Source organism: Vigna umbellata, chromosome 1 (assembly GCF_029865625.1).
Source record: "Vigna umbellata cultivar VRB3 chromosome 1, Vumbellata_1.0, whole genome shotgun sequence".
Classification (NCBI taxonomy): Eukaryota; Viridiplantae; Streptophyta; class Magnoliopsida; order Fabales; family Fabaceae; genus Vigna; species Vigna umbellata.
This window is the reverse complement of record NC_142165.1, coordinates 103,532,627-103,546,673: the sequence shown is the minus strand read 5'-3', so window position 1 is coordinate 103,546,673 and position 14,047 is coordinate 103,532,627. Positions and strand designations below refer to the sequence as shown.

The 14,047-nt window shown below is 33.6% G+C and overlaps 2 protein-coding genes across 2 annotated transcripts; one reads left to right on the top strand and one right to left on the bottom strand.

The window, feature by feature from the left end:
* Window positions 1–918: 918 nt before the first annotated feature.
* IAA33 (indole-3-acetic acid inducible 33) lies at window positions 919–2,313 on the top strand. Its single transcript, XM_047300554.2, has 2 exons — window positions 919–1,669; window positions 2,001–2,313. Exons 1-2 carry the CDS (start codon window positions 1,254–1,256, stop codon window positions 2,077–2,079), a joined length of 495 nt encoding a protein of 164 aa, XP_047156510.1. The 5' UTR covers window positions 919–1,253; the 3' UTR covers window positions 2,080–2,313.
* Window positions 2,314–6,159: 3,846 nt separating this feature from the next.
* Window positions 6,160–13,943, bottom strand: LOC124827495 ((DL)-glycerol-3-phosphatase 2-like). Its single transcript, XM_047300561.2, has 6 exons — window positions 13,724–13,943; window positions 13,329–13,553; window positions 8,111–8,171; window positions 7,789–7,936; window positions 7,522–7,601; window positions 6,160–6,474 (listed from the first exon to the last, which is right to left on the bottom strand). The coding sequence occupies exons 1-6, from the start codon at window positions 13,800–13,802 to the stop codon at window positions 6,342–6,344; spliced, it is 726 nt and encodes a 241-aa protein (XP_047156517.1). The 5' UTR covers window positions 13,803–13,943; the 3' UTR covers window positions 6,160–6,341.
* Between the last annotated feature and the right edge of the window lie 104 nt (window positions 13,944–14,047).

Sequence of the window (14,047 nt, the reverse complement as noted above, 5' to 3'; positions counted from 1 at the left end):
CTATATGCTTAGCATTGAAGTTTGAAGGCAAGTCTCCATCTTGCTAAAATAATACTCAATCAAATCAGACTTTCTCATTTTACACTTAAAAGTGATTAAGGTCAACAAAATCATACTAATCCTTGGAACTTGGAACTTGGCCCTTCCCATTTTACATTATAAGTCGATGCTATTTAATGAAACAGTGGGAGTGAATTATATAGAGTACTTCAGTAAGCAAATTATGCCATTTAATCAATTTTCGTGCTACATATATGCATTCAAAGTGATTATATACTAATTCTATGTTTCTGTTCCAAAGGTTTCAGTGATGGAGCAAACTAAACTCAAAACTTGGGTTCTTCTATGTAGCAAACCGTTCAGCTACCGTAGCGCGGTCGTCTCCACTGCTCGTGCACAGTGCAACTTTCAATGTTGTTTTAACCTTTCTTTAGGAATCTCGTGGGCACAGCTAAGTTTGCTTTTTGTCGACACATTTAAAATATTTTTTGTGGCTATCCCCATAAAAGTTGTATTATTGTAGTTCATCTTGACAATAAGATCTACCATAAATGTAAATGCAACACTAATATTTAATACTCCTCAACTGTGTTGAGATGAACTTAATAATCTATGGTAACACCTCTTTTGCAATCACAAGCAAACATCCCCACTCTTTTTTCAATCACGTACTTTTCCTACCACTCGTTTGTCTAACTTAATTCTCTCCGTGACTCATGAAGCAAAAGTGAAAACACAGGAGGAAAAAATGTACGTAACAGTAACAATTTACTTAAGTGGGAAAATTGAAAGCATGAATTTCAGTCCAACACACATTGTTAGAAGTTATTATTAAAGAGTGTTTTAAGAGGTAGGGAACTCCAATAAATGGTCTTGAAAAGGGAAAACGAAGCCACGAGGCTGGGGTGGGTTCTAGACACCTATCTGACCTCTCCCGACATTCGTGCTATCTCTCTTTCTCTCTCTTGCATCTCTATATATTTCATTTTTCAACAACACTTCATCAGATTTGATCACCACCTCTTTATGATCTGAACTTTTACCAAACTCCATTTAAGTTAACCCTTTTCACTTTTGATCTACTCTACACCTTAAGGCCTTCATTTCTCCCTCCCATGCTGCATTAACACCCAACCATTTGCACTCTTTTCGAGCATACAAACAATATATTGTAGTACCGTCTTTTTTCTTTCATAAACTTCATTATTATACTTTCTTCTTTTCTCGACAGAAAAAAATAAGTTTCTGATACAATGAACAGCTTTGACCCCCAAAGACAAGACTTGTTGAAACAGAGATGGCAAGAGAGAAGACAGATCACGGGCGCAGCTTCAACTTCCTCTTCTTTGGCTTTCTATGTCGGTAACACCAGCACCACCACCAATTCTGACAACAAATTCCAAGGCTTTCCTGGGCTTGAGGACGATGATCTTGTCTCCACCGTGGTTCCCGCTGTAACAGTTGTGCTAGAGGGTCGTTCCATCTGCCAGCGCATCAGCCTCCATAGCCATGGTAGCTACCAAAGTCTGGCCAAAGCCCTACGCGAAATGTTTGTGGAAAACGCTGAAGACAGTGATGATTTTGACCTTTCGAATGTCATTCCTGGCTACCTTATTGCCTATGAAGACATGGAGAACGATCTTCTTCTAGTCGGTGACCTTAGCTGGAAGTAAGCACATATTTATTAATATTATTGCTACCCTAATACTTCTTCTTTTCCTTAGTTATGTCTTTTTATGTTTCTCATTTACAATTACCTTTCATCCTTATTAATACTATGTAGGCCACACAAGGGAAATGAACATTTCTTTTTAACCAGTTTTTAGATGACGCTGTTTATGTTGTTTACAAGTTATAATTAAAATTTTATCAGTTTTTTTCATGATAGATATTTCCATTAAAAACTATGCAGATTGCAGGAAAAACAGCAAGAAAGTATATAAACTCATCCTTGCTTATAATTATTATGCCGCAACTGATTCGTATGTATTATTAATTAGGGATTTTGTACGTGTGGCAAAGAGAATTCGTATAATTCCAACCAAGACTAACTCAAGAAAAGGTTCAACAGGAGCATAAGCGATGATAACCTGCGACTATGGTATAGGGGGATGTTTTGAGCATGTATAGGAAAAAAACATGGAAACTAATGAAATAAATTGGACTTCAAGTAGAAAATGTGTTTTAAGATCAGGAACGTGTGATAATGTCAGCAAGAAATGCTGGTTACTGGCTAATAGTCCAACTAGAAGTACATGTAAAGTCTTTGTGTTCTTGTACGAATAAAAGCCCCTGTTAGCAATTCATGGTATCATGGACTAAAACTACTCTTCATTCTTAGCACCGAGAAAAAAATATTTTGGTATAAATTGGTGCGAGTGTAGGTTTTCATAAAACAATTTTAATTTTTTTTACATAAGCACAAGATTGATATGTGGGTTCTTTTACAAATCACCATCAATTACAATCTAAAATTACATATTTGAGTCCCGTTTTAAAAAATTATGAAGAAGGCTAAATCATACCTACTAACTTCCTTCTATAAAAATTGTCATAAGGATGGACACTTCTGACCTTTGGAGTTTAAGTCGTGTAAAGAAATGACAATTTTAATGAAAATGTTAAAATCATGAGGAAGAATTATTGACTTTAACTTAATTAATTATACTTAATGAAAGTGTATTTGGAGAAAATATGGTAAAGCTGAAGTTGTGAGGATTAAACTTCTTTCAAATTTAGAACACTAAAGTCGTGGAACTGGGTGACGGTATAAGAAATCGTGTTTCCCAATGACAATTTTAGTACGATGATTTTTGAATTAAAATCGTACTTATGGATGATGACTTTAGTATATAAAAGTGCATTTTTCACTCACGACTACACTCAAATTTTTATATTAATAGTTATATATATTTTTTTTATTTCAAAGAAGGCGTACTGTTATCATAGGACTTTCTTTTTTATATATATTTTATAATTCTTTTTTAAAATTTATAACTTATTTTTTTAATATATCTTTCAATTTTTTTTATGTTTTCTTAAATTTTTATATAATCATATATATTTTATAGGTTCTTTATTTTGAAATATTTGTTAATAATTTATTTAATGAATTAAAAATAATATTTTTTATTTCTTTTAGTTTATAAAAACATGTTTTTATTTTAAAAATTTTAGATAATTTTATCTTTAAAAATATATTTCCAAAATTTATTTTTTTAACAAATAAGTATATGTATTTTTTATTTTAATTTATTAATCAAATCATTAAAAAATATTATTATATAATTATGGTAAGATAAATTTTAATTTCATATTTTTAATAGTTCGATGAATAATTTATATATTATTAAAATTATATAATAATATTTTCACAATAAATTGATTAGTAAATTAAAATTGAAAATATACATATATTTTTTTATTGAGGTAAATAAATTTTGTAAATATAGTTTTAATAATAAAGTTATCTAAAATTTTGAAATAAAAACTACGTTTTTAAAAAAAAAACATAACAAATTGTAAGTATTAAAAGAAATAAAGAAACAACATTTTTAGTTCATTAATTAAATTTTTAACAAATATCACAAATTAAAAAGTATATAAATATTATATGATTGTATAAGAATTTAAGAAAAGATAAACCATTATTATTAAGATAAAGTTTAAAATTACAAGATGTGTTTATATAAAAATCTAAAAGACACCTAAAAATAATAAACTTTAAAATATACAAGTAATAAAGAATAAAAAAAGTGAATACAATTTCTACAAGTTAAAATAAAAGAATAAAACTGTAAGTACAAGTCGTTAATACAAAATATGACTTTGGTATAAAATAGTTGAAGTCTTCTTTTATAATATGACTTTATTATAAATAGAATACTGACTTTATTATAAATAGAAGAAAAATCATCACACACTTTAATGATTTTGTTCAACAACATTGGAATAAATTGTTTAAAACTTTCCACGACTTCAGTTGATTAAGTTGACTTCAATTTTGTCATATTTTCTTCAGGATAATATGTTATTTGCATGACTTTGATTAAGTAATTAATTGAGAGTTATTATTTAAACTTTAACATTAATATCTTTGCATGACTCAAGCTTCAAAGGTTAAAAGTCGTTTATCTTAGTAATGATTTCTTTATAAAATAAAGTCGTAATGAATAAGCATAATTTAGCTTTTTTATATTTTTTTAAAACAAAACTCAAATAGTAGTTTTAGAATGCAATTGGTTATGATTTACAAAATACCCTTGTGTGTGTAAAATTTGATGTAATTAACCTTTTCAACCTAATGTTAATTACTGAATACTTGTTTATAATTATATTTGACCTTATTTTTCGTTTTAAAATATAAATAAGACATTTTTCGAAAACAAATTTACAAACCATAAAAACTGGTAAACAAATTCTAATGAATAGTGATTTTAGGCGACAAAAACGCATACTAAACTCAATTTGACACTACTATTCAGTTAACATGTGTCATTCACCTTTTTCATTTCTAATAAAGATATAAGATTAAAAGGTTATTGGATAACAAGGAATATTTTTAATGATTTCCCAGCAGAAGTTAATTTAATCTCATAAAATTTGATGAATGATTTTCATTATATTTTGTTCTACTTTATGACAACAATGTTTTTTTGGACATTTTATTTATCTGAACACTAGATCAAGATTTGTCACTTTTCACAATTTCTATGTTTTACTATAATTCTCTTTTATGTTTCTCACTAGGTGTAGATTATAGGTTTGTGGACATTCACTTTTGCTATATTGTTATCTGTTGCAATTGCTCCCATAGAGGATAAAGTAACTTTAAATTCAAACGGTAAAACGTCAGCTAAAAGAGATATAAGACACTGGCTTTTTGTTATAATTAAACATCTAACTAATAAAGCTAGTTGATTAGGACCAACCTCATGATCAGCCAAAAAGGACTACACATATATTAAACTGTTGAAGAATTGATTGCGGCCAAAAGTCGTAGGAGACAAATTTAGGTTGGTTAATTTGTTCTTCATTTTGCTAAAAAGAAGACACAATGTATGACAAAAGAGAACTAACCAACCATAAACGAAAACAAACTCATTTCCATTGAATTGAAACTGGTCAAAGGGACACTCAAACTAACCTTCGAATTTGCAGAGGCTTTTCATCTACTTTCACAAAGGTTTTATTCATTAACCAGTTTCTTTTCATGGTTACCATAGTTTTTTTCTTGTGTCATATGAAAAACAGGACCTGCTTTGGTAATCTGTAATTTTTTAGAAAAAGAGAAAAAAAAAAAAAGTTCCATTAACTTATGCATAAACTAATTTTATTTCATGATTTTTTTTTTAAATTTCTGGATATTATTAAACTCCTCAAATGCAATCAATTTTTCTAAGACTTAATGTTCATAAAAAATATATATAAAGTAAAATAAGTTTTTTAATATAAAAAATCTTAGTTTCTCCAACAACAAAAAATTAATAGTTAAGACATACATTATTATTTTTACCTCTTAAAATTACTTTATTTTCCCTTATTATATTTTTCTTATGTGAGTGTTCATTGAAAGTTTGTGGACACAAATTCTTTGTATTTATCTACCTGGTTGACATGAATTTTAGTAACCTTTTCTGAAATCACCTTTCATTGCTTGCATATGGTATTCACGTGCAATGGGACAAGTATAAACATGGACATTGTCAGTTGTCAGTTGTCAGTTTCATGAAAGTAAAATGTGGAAATTCCTTACACATTGAGTTAGTCAGTAACATAGTTTAGTGTGTAACTGTTTTATCTTTGCTATTAGAGTTTCCCGTATTAACAATTATATTGACAGTGAAATTTCAATCAATTTCTCTTTAAATATTTGTAATGTTAATCACCTATTATTTTATTTTATACTTTTAATGGTTTACTGTGAATATTTGAACCGATACATAAATGTGTAGTGATATAAATAGGACAAATTTTTAAAAACTACAACGACTTGTTGTCTTCTGTAATTAATAATAGTGTGAAGGTAAGCAAGAAAAATATAACATCACCGTCAATTTGATTTTGACAATGAAACAACAACGGAGAAGTACTCGTTCTAAATAAACCGAATCAATCACGTTTTAAGCTTCATGCCACGAGAGAAATATGCAAATGATGTCGACTTTCACGATCTCACAAATCGATATTGATTTAGTAATTCACACAGAACAATAACATAAAGGTTCTATAATCTATGACAATGGATTAATTACTCGTCATTTAGTTGTACAAAACAAATGCAGCCTTTTCTGTTCGCTGTAAAAATGGACGGCAAGTAAGAGAAAACTAAGTTCAGCTAGCTAGCTAGCATTATCTTCAAAAGGAGGTAAAGCCCACTCACTAGGGTTGAAATCCAACAGTGAGTTCAAAACTTGGTCTGCTGCATCGTGAAATGATTTGTCCAGCCTTGGATCAGGGACCATAACAGCAGACCTGCATAATACGTAACCAGAAAAGATTAACAAATTGAAAATAATGTTAGAATTGGACAAAGTATTCATGTTTGATCATAATAACATGCAACTAATGGATAACAAATGCGTCATAAGAAATAGGAACGTGTAAATAACATCATCATTTGGTGTTATGAGGGACCACACTGTTGAGTCTGGTCACTAATGATTTACAATTTTCAAATAATATTATTTAATTGCTCAACACAGTCAGACTGATGACTCTGTTATTGTGAGGAAAGTTATAAGATCCAAAAGTAAGTTGTGAATTAGCTCCAGTTTTGAGTTTTCTAACATCTCTATGCTAATTTCTATCTATCAGTGAACCAAAACAGTGCGAGAGATTTTTAGGGGGAAAATCAATCACCCTTGAATTGGAGGATAGCCATAGTCTATAACCTAGTAAATGTTAAATTTAATAGACAAAAATAAACCTAGAGGTTGCACAAATGGTAGGAATATTATTTTATTAACAGGAAAATTGTGACAAGCATTCATGCTTCGCTAGCTATTTTGCTTGTAAACATTATCAACTGCCACTCGCATTTAATTAACACTCAAACTTAGCTATCACAAGAACATGAAAGACAGTGGAATCTGTTACCCAGCTTCCGATATTCATATGCTATGGTTTTTACTCAAACACAAATGTAATAAAGATATTATATGTGCAGAGTCATGTACACAATATACGAGAGAGTGAGTGAGAATGGAAAGAGTCTAACAACATATATACAATAGAAAGATGCAATTTGTCATAATTGTTAGGTTGAAGAATTTGTTGAGTACAGAAAACACAGATTTCATCAATTCCAGCCTGATCATTGATATTTCTATATATATCATGCAGACATTTGTAACCACCTTCCATGCGAGTAATAACGCAGGATCTGAAACTGCTAAATCTTGCACAAAATTATCTATCCATTCTATCATGTGCTGACGTATTTTGGAAACCACAGTCTGTTGCATTTAAATTTAAAAATATGACAATATAAAATATCATTCAATGCTTTCATCCACTTACATTCCAGCATTTTTAGCAGCAAGAACACCTGCGGGTGCATCTTCAAAAACAAGAACGTTACAAGGATCAACTGGTCCACCCTGTTGAACATCAATTCAACATAAACTACATCACCATGTGTGACTACAAACTTAACAAAGTCAGAAATACAATAGTAAAACAAACCAAATCCCATATTCAACCTAGGAAAAGAAAAAAGGCATTTGTAATCTCTTAATCATCGGACAATTTGGTCAAGAAGTAAACCACATTCATAAATTGGTATACCTCGAATCTCTTAGCTGCTGCAAGAAATCCATCCGGAGAAGGTTTCCCTTGTTTAACTTCTGGATCATCACCAAGGACAATATGATGCATCAAAGAGAAGATTTCATGGTGTCTTTGAGTTTTCAATTCAAAATGTCGCCTGTGAGAACTGTGGGGCAAATTGTCAAAACACTTTGCATAACAAATCCTTAGAAACAGATATTAGCATAGCAGGTAATAAATACCTTCTTCTTAACCCCTCCCTCTCCACAAAAATACAATAAATAGTAAATAGCTTACAACAAATAAAATCAAATACACAAAAGAGATGGTTGAAGTGTACCCAGTTGCCACAGCAATTGGAACTCCTTTTGCATGTAGATGTTTGACTAAACGGCTGGCACCTATGAGAGAGAAAAATGGCGCATGACATCAATAATACACATGATTGCAAAGAACACATAACTCGTATATTTAAGTACATACATACATACATACATACATACATACATACATATATATATATATATATATATATATATATATATATATATATATATATATATATATATATATATATATATATATATATATACCTAGTCTATTGAGGCTGACAAGTTTACTACAGATTAAGGCTTTCACAATAAAATGACTAGTTTAGTTAACAATAATCTTTGAGAACATAAGGAAGTTTATGAGTTTGAGTTTGAGATCTATGATTATAGTTCAATGACACAAAAATTTATGCATGAAGTGGGTGGGTTGGGTGGAGGAAACCCCTTAGAGATCCCATGCCTAACAAGAATATTGAATCTTGAATAATTGGGAGCTTTTATATGACAAGTATGTACACTTCTGATTGAAAATGAAGAACATATCCTGAGAAAAAGAACTTGCATGCCGAATATCTTGAGGTGTAGTGTTAGGTTCCTGTTTCGAAACCTAACGATGACAACTCACTCACACAATCACAGCCAGGAAACACTTAGAAAAGAATGAATTATTTGTATTCTCATCACCAAAAGTATCGTACAATCAGTATCTGGGAGCATAACCTCCCTCCATCTAACGAGAGCCTAACCCCCCTCAATAGGTTCAAGACTTGTATATTCGAAAGAATATCACTCCCCTCTCCATAGACTTACCAAAGGTTTACATTTATAGGCCCCTTGCCCGCCTTCTCCACTACTCCCCCGTTCGGTTCTTTCACCCCTATCTTATATCCTATCATTACACACCGCTGCAAAACAACTTTGTCCTCAAGGTTGGAACAATGAAACTTGAGCCCATTGCATTGTGATGTGGTCTTATCATAGGGAGAGAACCCGCTGACTACTACTTGCAACTTCAGGTCTGGAGGCTTAGGTGGTGGCAACTCCTGCCCCACTATCTTCCATTCTTCCTCTTTCCTTCCTATCGCCCTCAATACCATTCGGTTTTGACCTATACTAGTCAATACCGTTCGGTTTCGTCCTATATTGGTGAACACTGATCGGTTTCGTCCTATACTGGTCAAAACCGTTCGGTCCACTATCGACCCGTGCAGCTTCATCGCTTTTGGCTGAATAGGGCCTCCAGTCGAGATAGTGGACAACTCCGTCTGCTTCCGGTCTAATTATGTTTCGAACTGCTCAGCAACCGTACCACGCGTTCATCCCCCAAATGACTCGTCTTCTACCCTGCTCCCATTCTCTACCTCCCGGGCATTGATTCTTCCATCCATTCTTCCCTCTGAGGCCTTCATTCCTTCTTTCACCACGCTTCTCTCCCACTGATCCATCCCTCCTAGACCATTCGGTTCTTTCCGTACTCTTCCGTTTGGGTCTGCCAGTCCTCTCCCGTGCAGTTTCGGCCGTCCTGTCACGTTTGGTCCGTGCAGCCCTCTCCCGTTCGGTTCTGCCAGTACTCGACCTTTCGGTTCTGGCAGTACTCGACCTTTCGGTTCCTGAAATCCTCTCGGGTTCCCAGCTTGTAGTCCTAGCCCGTTCGGTTCCGGCCGTCCTGTCACATTCTGTTCCGGCCGTCCTGTCATGTTTTGTTCGTGCAGTCCTCTCCCGTTCGGTTCTGGCATTTCTCCCACGTTCGATGTTGGGACGTATTCTTCCGCGGTTCCCGACGGCTTATTGGCCGTAAAAGCCGTCACCCTTTCAGAGATGGTGCCCCCGTTACACTCTCCAAATCGCACCACCATTGCCCCCTTTAGGCCTTCCCAATAACGATTCTTGACTTTCTCCTTCCAGGCTCTGAACCAGTAGCCAGCGCTCCCCTCCATATTGATGTCCGCTAGGCGCAACCTTTCCTCCTCTGCCACACCTTGCAACTCGAAGAACTGCTCTGCCTCAGAGACCCACCCTAACGGATCAAAACCTTTGAAAGTGGGCAATTCTACCCTTTTCTTCCCGCTAGGTTGTACTTCATGGCGTTCATCCCCTCTCTCCCCTTCCTCTTCCTCTCGCTGGTCCCAATGTTGGCCGTCCTGGTTGTGGCCTCGACCACCCAACATCCTTATGATTTCTTGCAAATCTTGGCGTATTGCAGCATAATCTTGGCATATTGCTGCATAATATGGTCGCAACTCCCTTGTCTGCGCCTTCATTCTATCAACCGCAATTTCCCTCACCCCCACACGATTCCGGCGGCGTCGATCCGGCAGTTTCTTGAAACGGCAACTTCTCAAAACGACAGCTTCTCGATACGGTAGCTTCTCGAACTGGCACACCCCACTTCGAATCCGGCAACTCTCCTGTTGATACCCTCGATGATCTGGTAGCTTCTCGAAACGGCAGGTCGGACCAATTTGTTAGGTTCCTGTTTCGAAACCTAACGATGGCAACTCACTCACACAATCACAGTCAGGAAACACTTAGAAAATAATGAATTATTTGTATTCTCATCACCAAAAGTATCGTACAATCATTATCTGGGAGCATAACCTCCCTCCATCTAACGAGAGCCTAACCCCCCTCACTAGGTTCAAGACCTGTATATACGAAAGAATATCACTCCCCTCTCCACAGACTTACCAAAGGTTTACATTTATAGGCCCCTTGCCCGCCTTCTCCACTACTCCCCCGTTCGGTTATTTCACCCCTATCTTATATCCTATCATGTAGTAACATAATGAAGCTAAAATGGCACAAGGAAGGAATTGTATCCATCCTTAAAAACAGATTTTCAATAGCATAACCATCAAACCAATACAAGCATTTTAAAACAAATCTACTTGAAGATGAAATAAGATGCCAGTAATATCAGTAGCACACAGAAGCATCCACCAGCTACAAAAATTATGATAGAAATACATTTAATAAGAATTTTATGAATTCAAAACTTATAACTACACTAAAGAAGGTACAAGTTCTGACGTTCAATCCACATATATCACTATATAATTTCTTCTCATTCCTAGTAAATCCATTTTGAGAAGAATCTTTTCAAGTTTTTACAATGTGTGTCCATAAAAAGGATGGAAGATGCCCAATTATATTGAACAAGGATCCATTTTGAGATGCAGACATATATCCCTACATAATTTCTTCGCATCCCAACCCAAGTAGATCCATTTTGAGATGAATCTTTTCAAGTTTTTACCATGTGTGTCTATAAAAAGGATGGAAGATGCCCAATTATATTAAACAAGGATGCATAAATTAAACAAAGAACAATTACAAGTTTAAAGGTTCAATTCTGCAAGGTGATGACCAATTATGAACCTTTATGCATAACAGCTTAATTGATCAAAGACTGAAGAAAGATAAGTGAACTACTGAAACCAAGAGGGTGAAACAACTTAGAAGAACTGATAATTTTACTTATTTACTACATCAAAAAAGTGAAAGATCCGAAAAAAATTAGATAACATATAAATGTGATTGTGGACAAGACAATTGCTCACAGAAAGCAAGAATATATTTCACCATAATGGAAGTTTATCTAATACACAGATAAAATACAAGAAGTTCTCTAAGACAACTTATTTATGCATTTGACTATCCAGTTGCGAGGAGATAACATTTAAAGCCTGCATTCGATGGCCTTCAACATTAAAAAAAAAAAAAAAAAAAAACTCACTTCTCAAGAATTGAAGACTCCCTCCAACAACTATTTTTACAAGTCAAAAAACATCCTATTTGCTCTAAAGGAAAAGAGATTGCTGCCAAAGTTATTGTTCAAATTTATTCCTAATATTTAAGAAAAATGCTTTTTGAACCTGTCGTAAATATTTTGAGTTTATGTACCTTCATAATATATTATAGCTGTACTTATCAATAGTCTGATGATACCTTTTATTGTATTAACTTTTGGTAAGTGTGCGAAAACTTAAGAGGCTTGCATAAGAAAATACTTTGAAGAGATAAGCATAAAGAATACTTGGGTGTTGGGAAACACTGTTTGTAACCCGGATAGTAAAATTTGGTAGTGGACCAAGGACTAAATGTACTGTTAGTGAGGCAAACGAATGTAAACAAATTTGTGTCCCCTTTTCTTCTTTTTATCTGCATATCTTTTACTGTTCCTACTCTGTGTATGAAGGAAACAGTTTTGTGTATGATAAACTCTGATTTATAAGATACTGTCATCCTTTAAGTGTGTCCACTGTCAGATGGTTCATAGGACAAAAACTTCACGTTATCCCTTGATGCAATCTAGTTTTCCTACCTAAAAATGATTTTCAGTTTTCCAAAATTATATTTTCTAAAAGACTATCGTAAAACACAAATAAACTCATTTTATTTGTCTCTTTACATTGAGAATGACAAGCTACTAGTGGAACCTACATATTAGAATGAGTTACTGTGATCAATAAAGGTGATGTGATGAACTCCTTTAATAATAAGACAAAGGTACATAATAATACATGCATCAGTTGTTTTTCAAATGCTTTCTGTAAGGCATTAAGACATTCAAATGTTTAATTAAATATTCAGGGTGTAATTGTGAAAATAAGCTTAATTAAACAGTTATTCAATTAAGGTTTAGGATGTGCTTCGATAAGAGATTTAATTGAGTGGTTATTCAATAAACTAGTCACATAAGAGTTTATGCCATAAATTTGGCCTTGAAACTCATCAGAATAAGTTAAAAATAACTTATTTTGATTCCAAACACCTCTCATGAGAGCTTATGACACAAACTTAGTCATGAAACGAGTTGAAAGAAGAAGAAAAGTGTTTATCTTGATAAACATTACGAAAAAGTTTATAGAAATAAGCAAAAACATTCATAGGATTCATACTAAATAGATGATGATCATCATCATCATCAGATAGATTTCTGTACTTTCAAACTTCAGGTTATTAATTCATACTGGTATATTTAAACAAAAAAAAAACAAAAACAAAAAAATTAGTAACCTTTAAGCAGGTCACCCCTCCCTCAAGAATTAATGTTTAGAAGTTAGAACAAACCAAGTATCTACAAGAGATACATACATAAGCTCCATCTTCCCATGTATGTATGTCAGTTTCTGTTTCCATTAGACCAGACCGTGGTTTATAGCCACACCAATCTTTAAGTTAATTAGATAAGGGTGTCCAATCTCCATTAGTTAATCCACGTACCTGGCATAAGATCACTTGTGGGAAACAAAGACTGCAGCATATCCTCTCTTTCTGCAAGAAACTGCTCAGGACTAAGAGAATTGCTAATTCCAGTCTCTTCAACAAAGATCCTAGCAGATTCTATTGCTTTCTTTCCCATCATCTTTGCCTTCAGGGTCCAATCAAAGGTTTTGTTGTATCTAGCAAGTATCATTTCCTGGACTTGTGTATAGAACTTCTCAGTGTCTACAACAGAATCAAATTCCCAAACCAACAGAAGTTTTCAGCAGAAATTTTATCCAACTTAAAAATCACAAAACAAGAGCACTGCCAGTAAACAATAAAACTTGAAACTCATGTGTGTTTAAGAAATTATGTTGGTAAACGAGAATGTGGGTTAAAGATTGATGGAATACCGAGCAAGAGACCGTCCATGTCGAAAATGACGTGGGTGATTGGCTTTCTAACAGAGACCGCACCCGAGAGATTGGCCATTGCCCGAAAAAGCTGAAGGAACAGTGCAAACTTCTTTTCCAGTGTCCGATCTACAACCTCTCTTTCAAATCGTGGTTCCTGATGTGCTTTCTATAGGAATATCTCAATTTTTGTTGTTCCGGGAATCAAATTCTGACCAGCTATTTATTCAGAGTTTAGTTTTTCAGGAACTTTTTGCTTTCAGAGTACTTTTTTTTTTATTGCTGAAATAGATAAAGTTAACAAAAAAAAAATCCGTGTAAGGT

Excerpts from the sequence above, each read along its gene's own strand:
- LOC124827495 (XM_047300561.2), bottom strand. The coding sequence starts at position 13,802 with ATGGCCAATCTCTCGGGTGCGGTCTCTGTTAGAAAGCCAATCACCCAC. Across the intron at positions 8,172-13,328 it reads CACAAGTGATCTTATGCCAG|GTGCCAGCCGTTTAGTCAAA; the intron begins GTACGTGGATTA and ends TCTCTCTCATAG. Across the intron at positions 6,475-7,521 it reads GCTGCTAAAAATGCTGGAAT|GTCTGCTGTTATGGTCCCTG; the intron begins GTAAGTGGATGA and ends CGTATTATGCAG.
- IAA33 (XM_047300554.2), top strand. The coding sequence starts at position 1,254 with ATGAACAGCTTTGACCCCCAAAGACAAGACTTGTTGAAACAGAGATGG. Across the intron at positions 1,670-2,000 it reads GTCGGTGACCTTAGCTGGAA|GGATTTTGTACGTGTGGCAA; the intron begins GTAAGCACATAT and ends ATTATTAATTAG.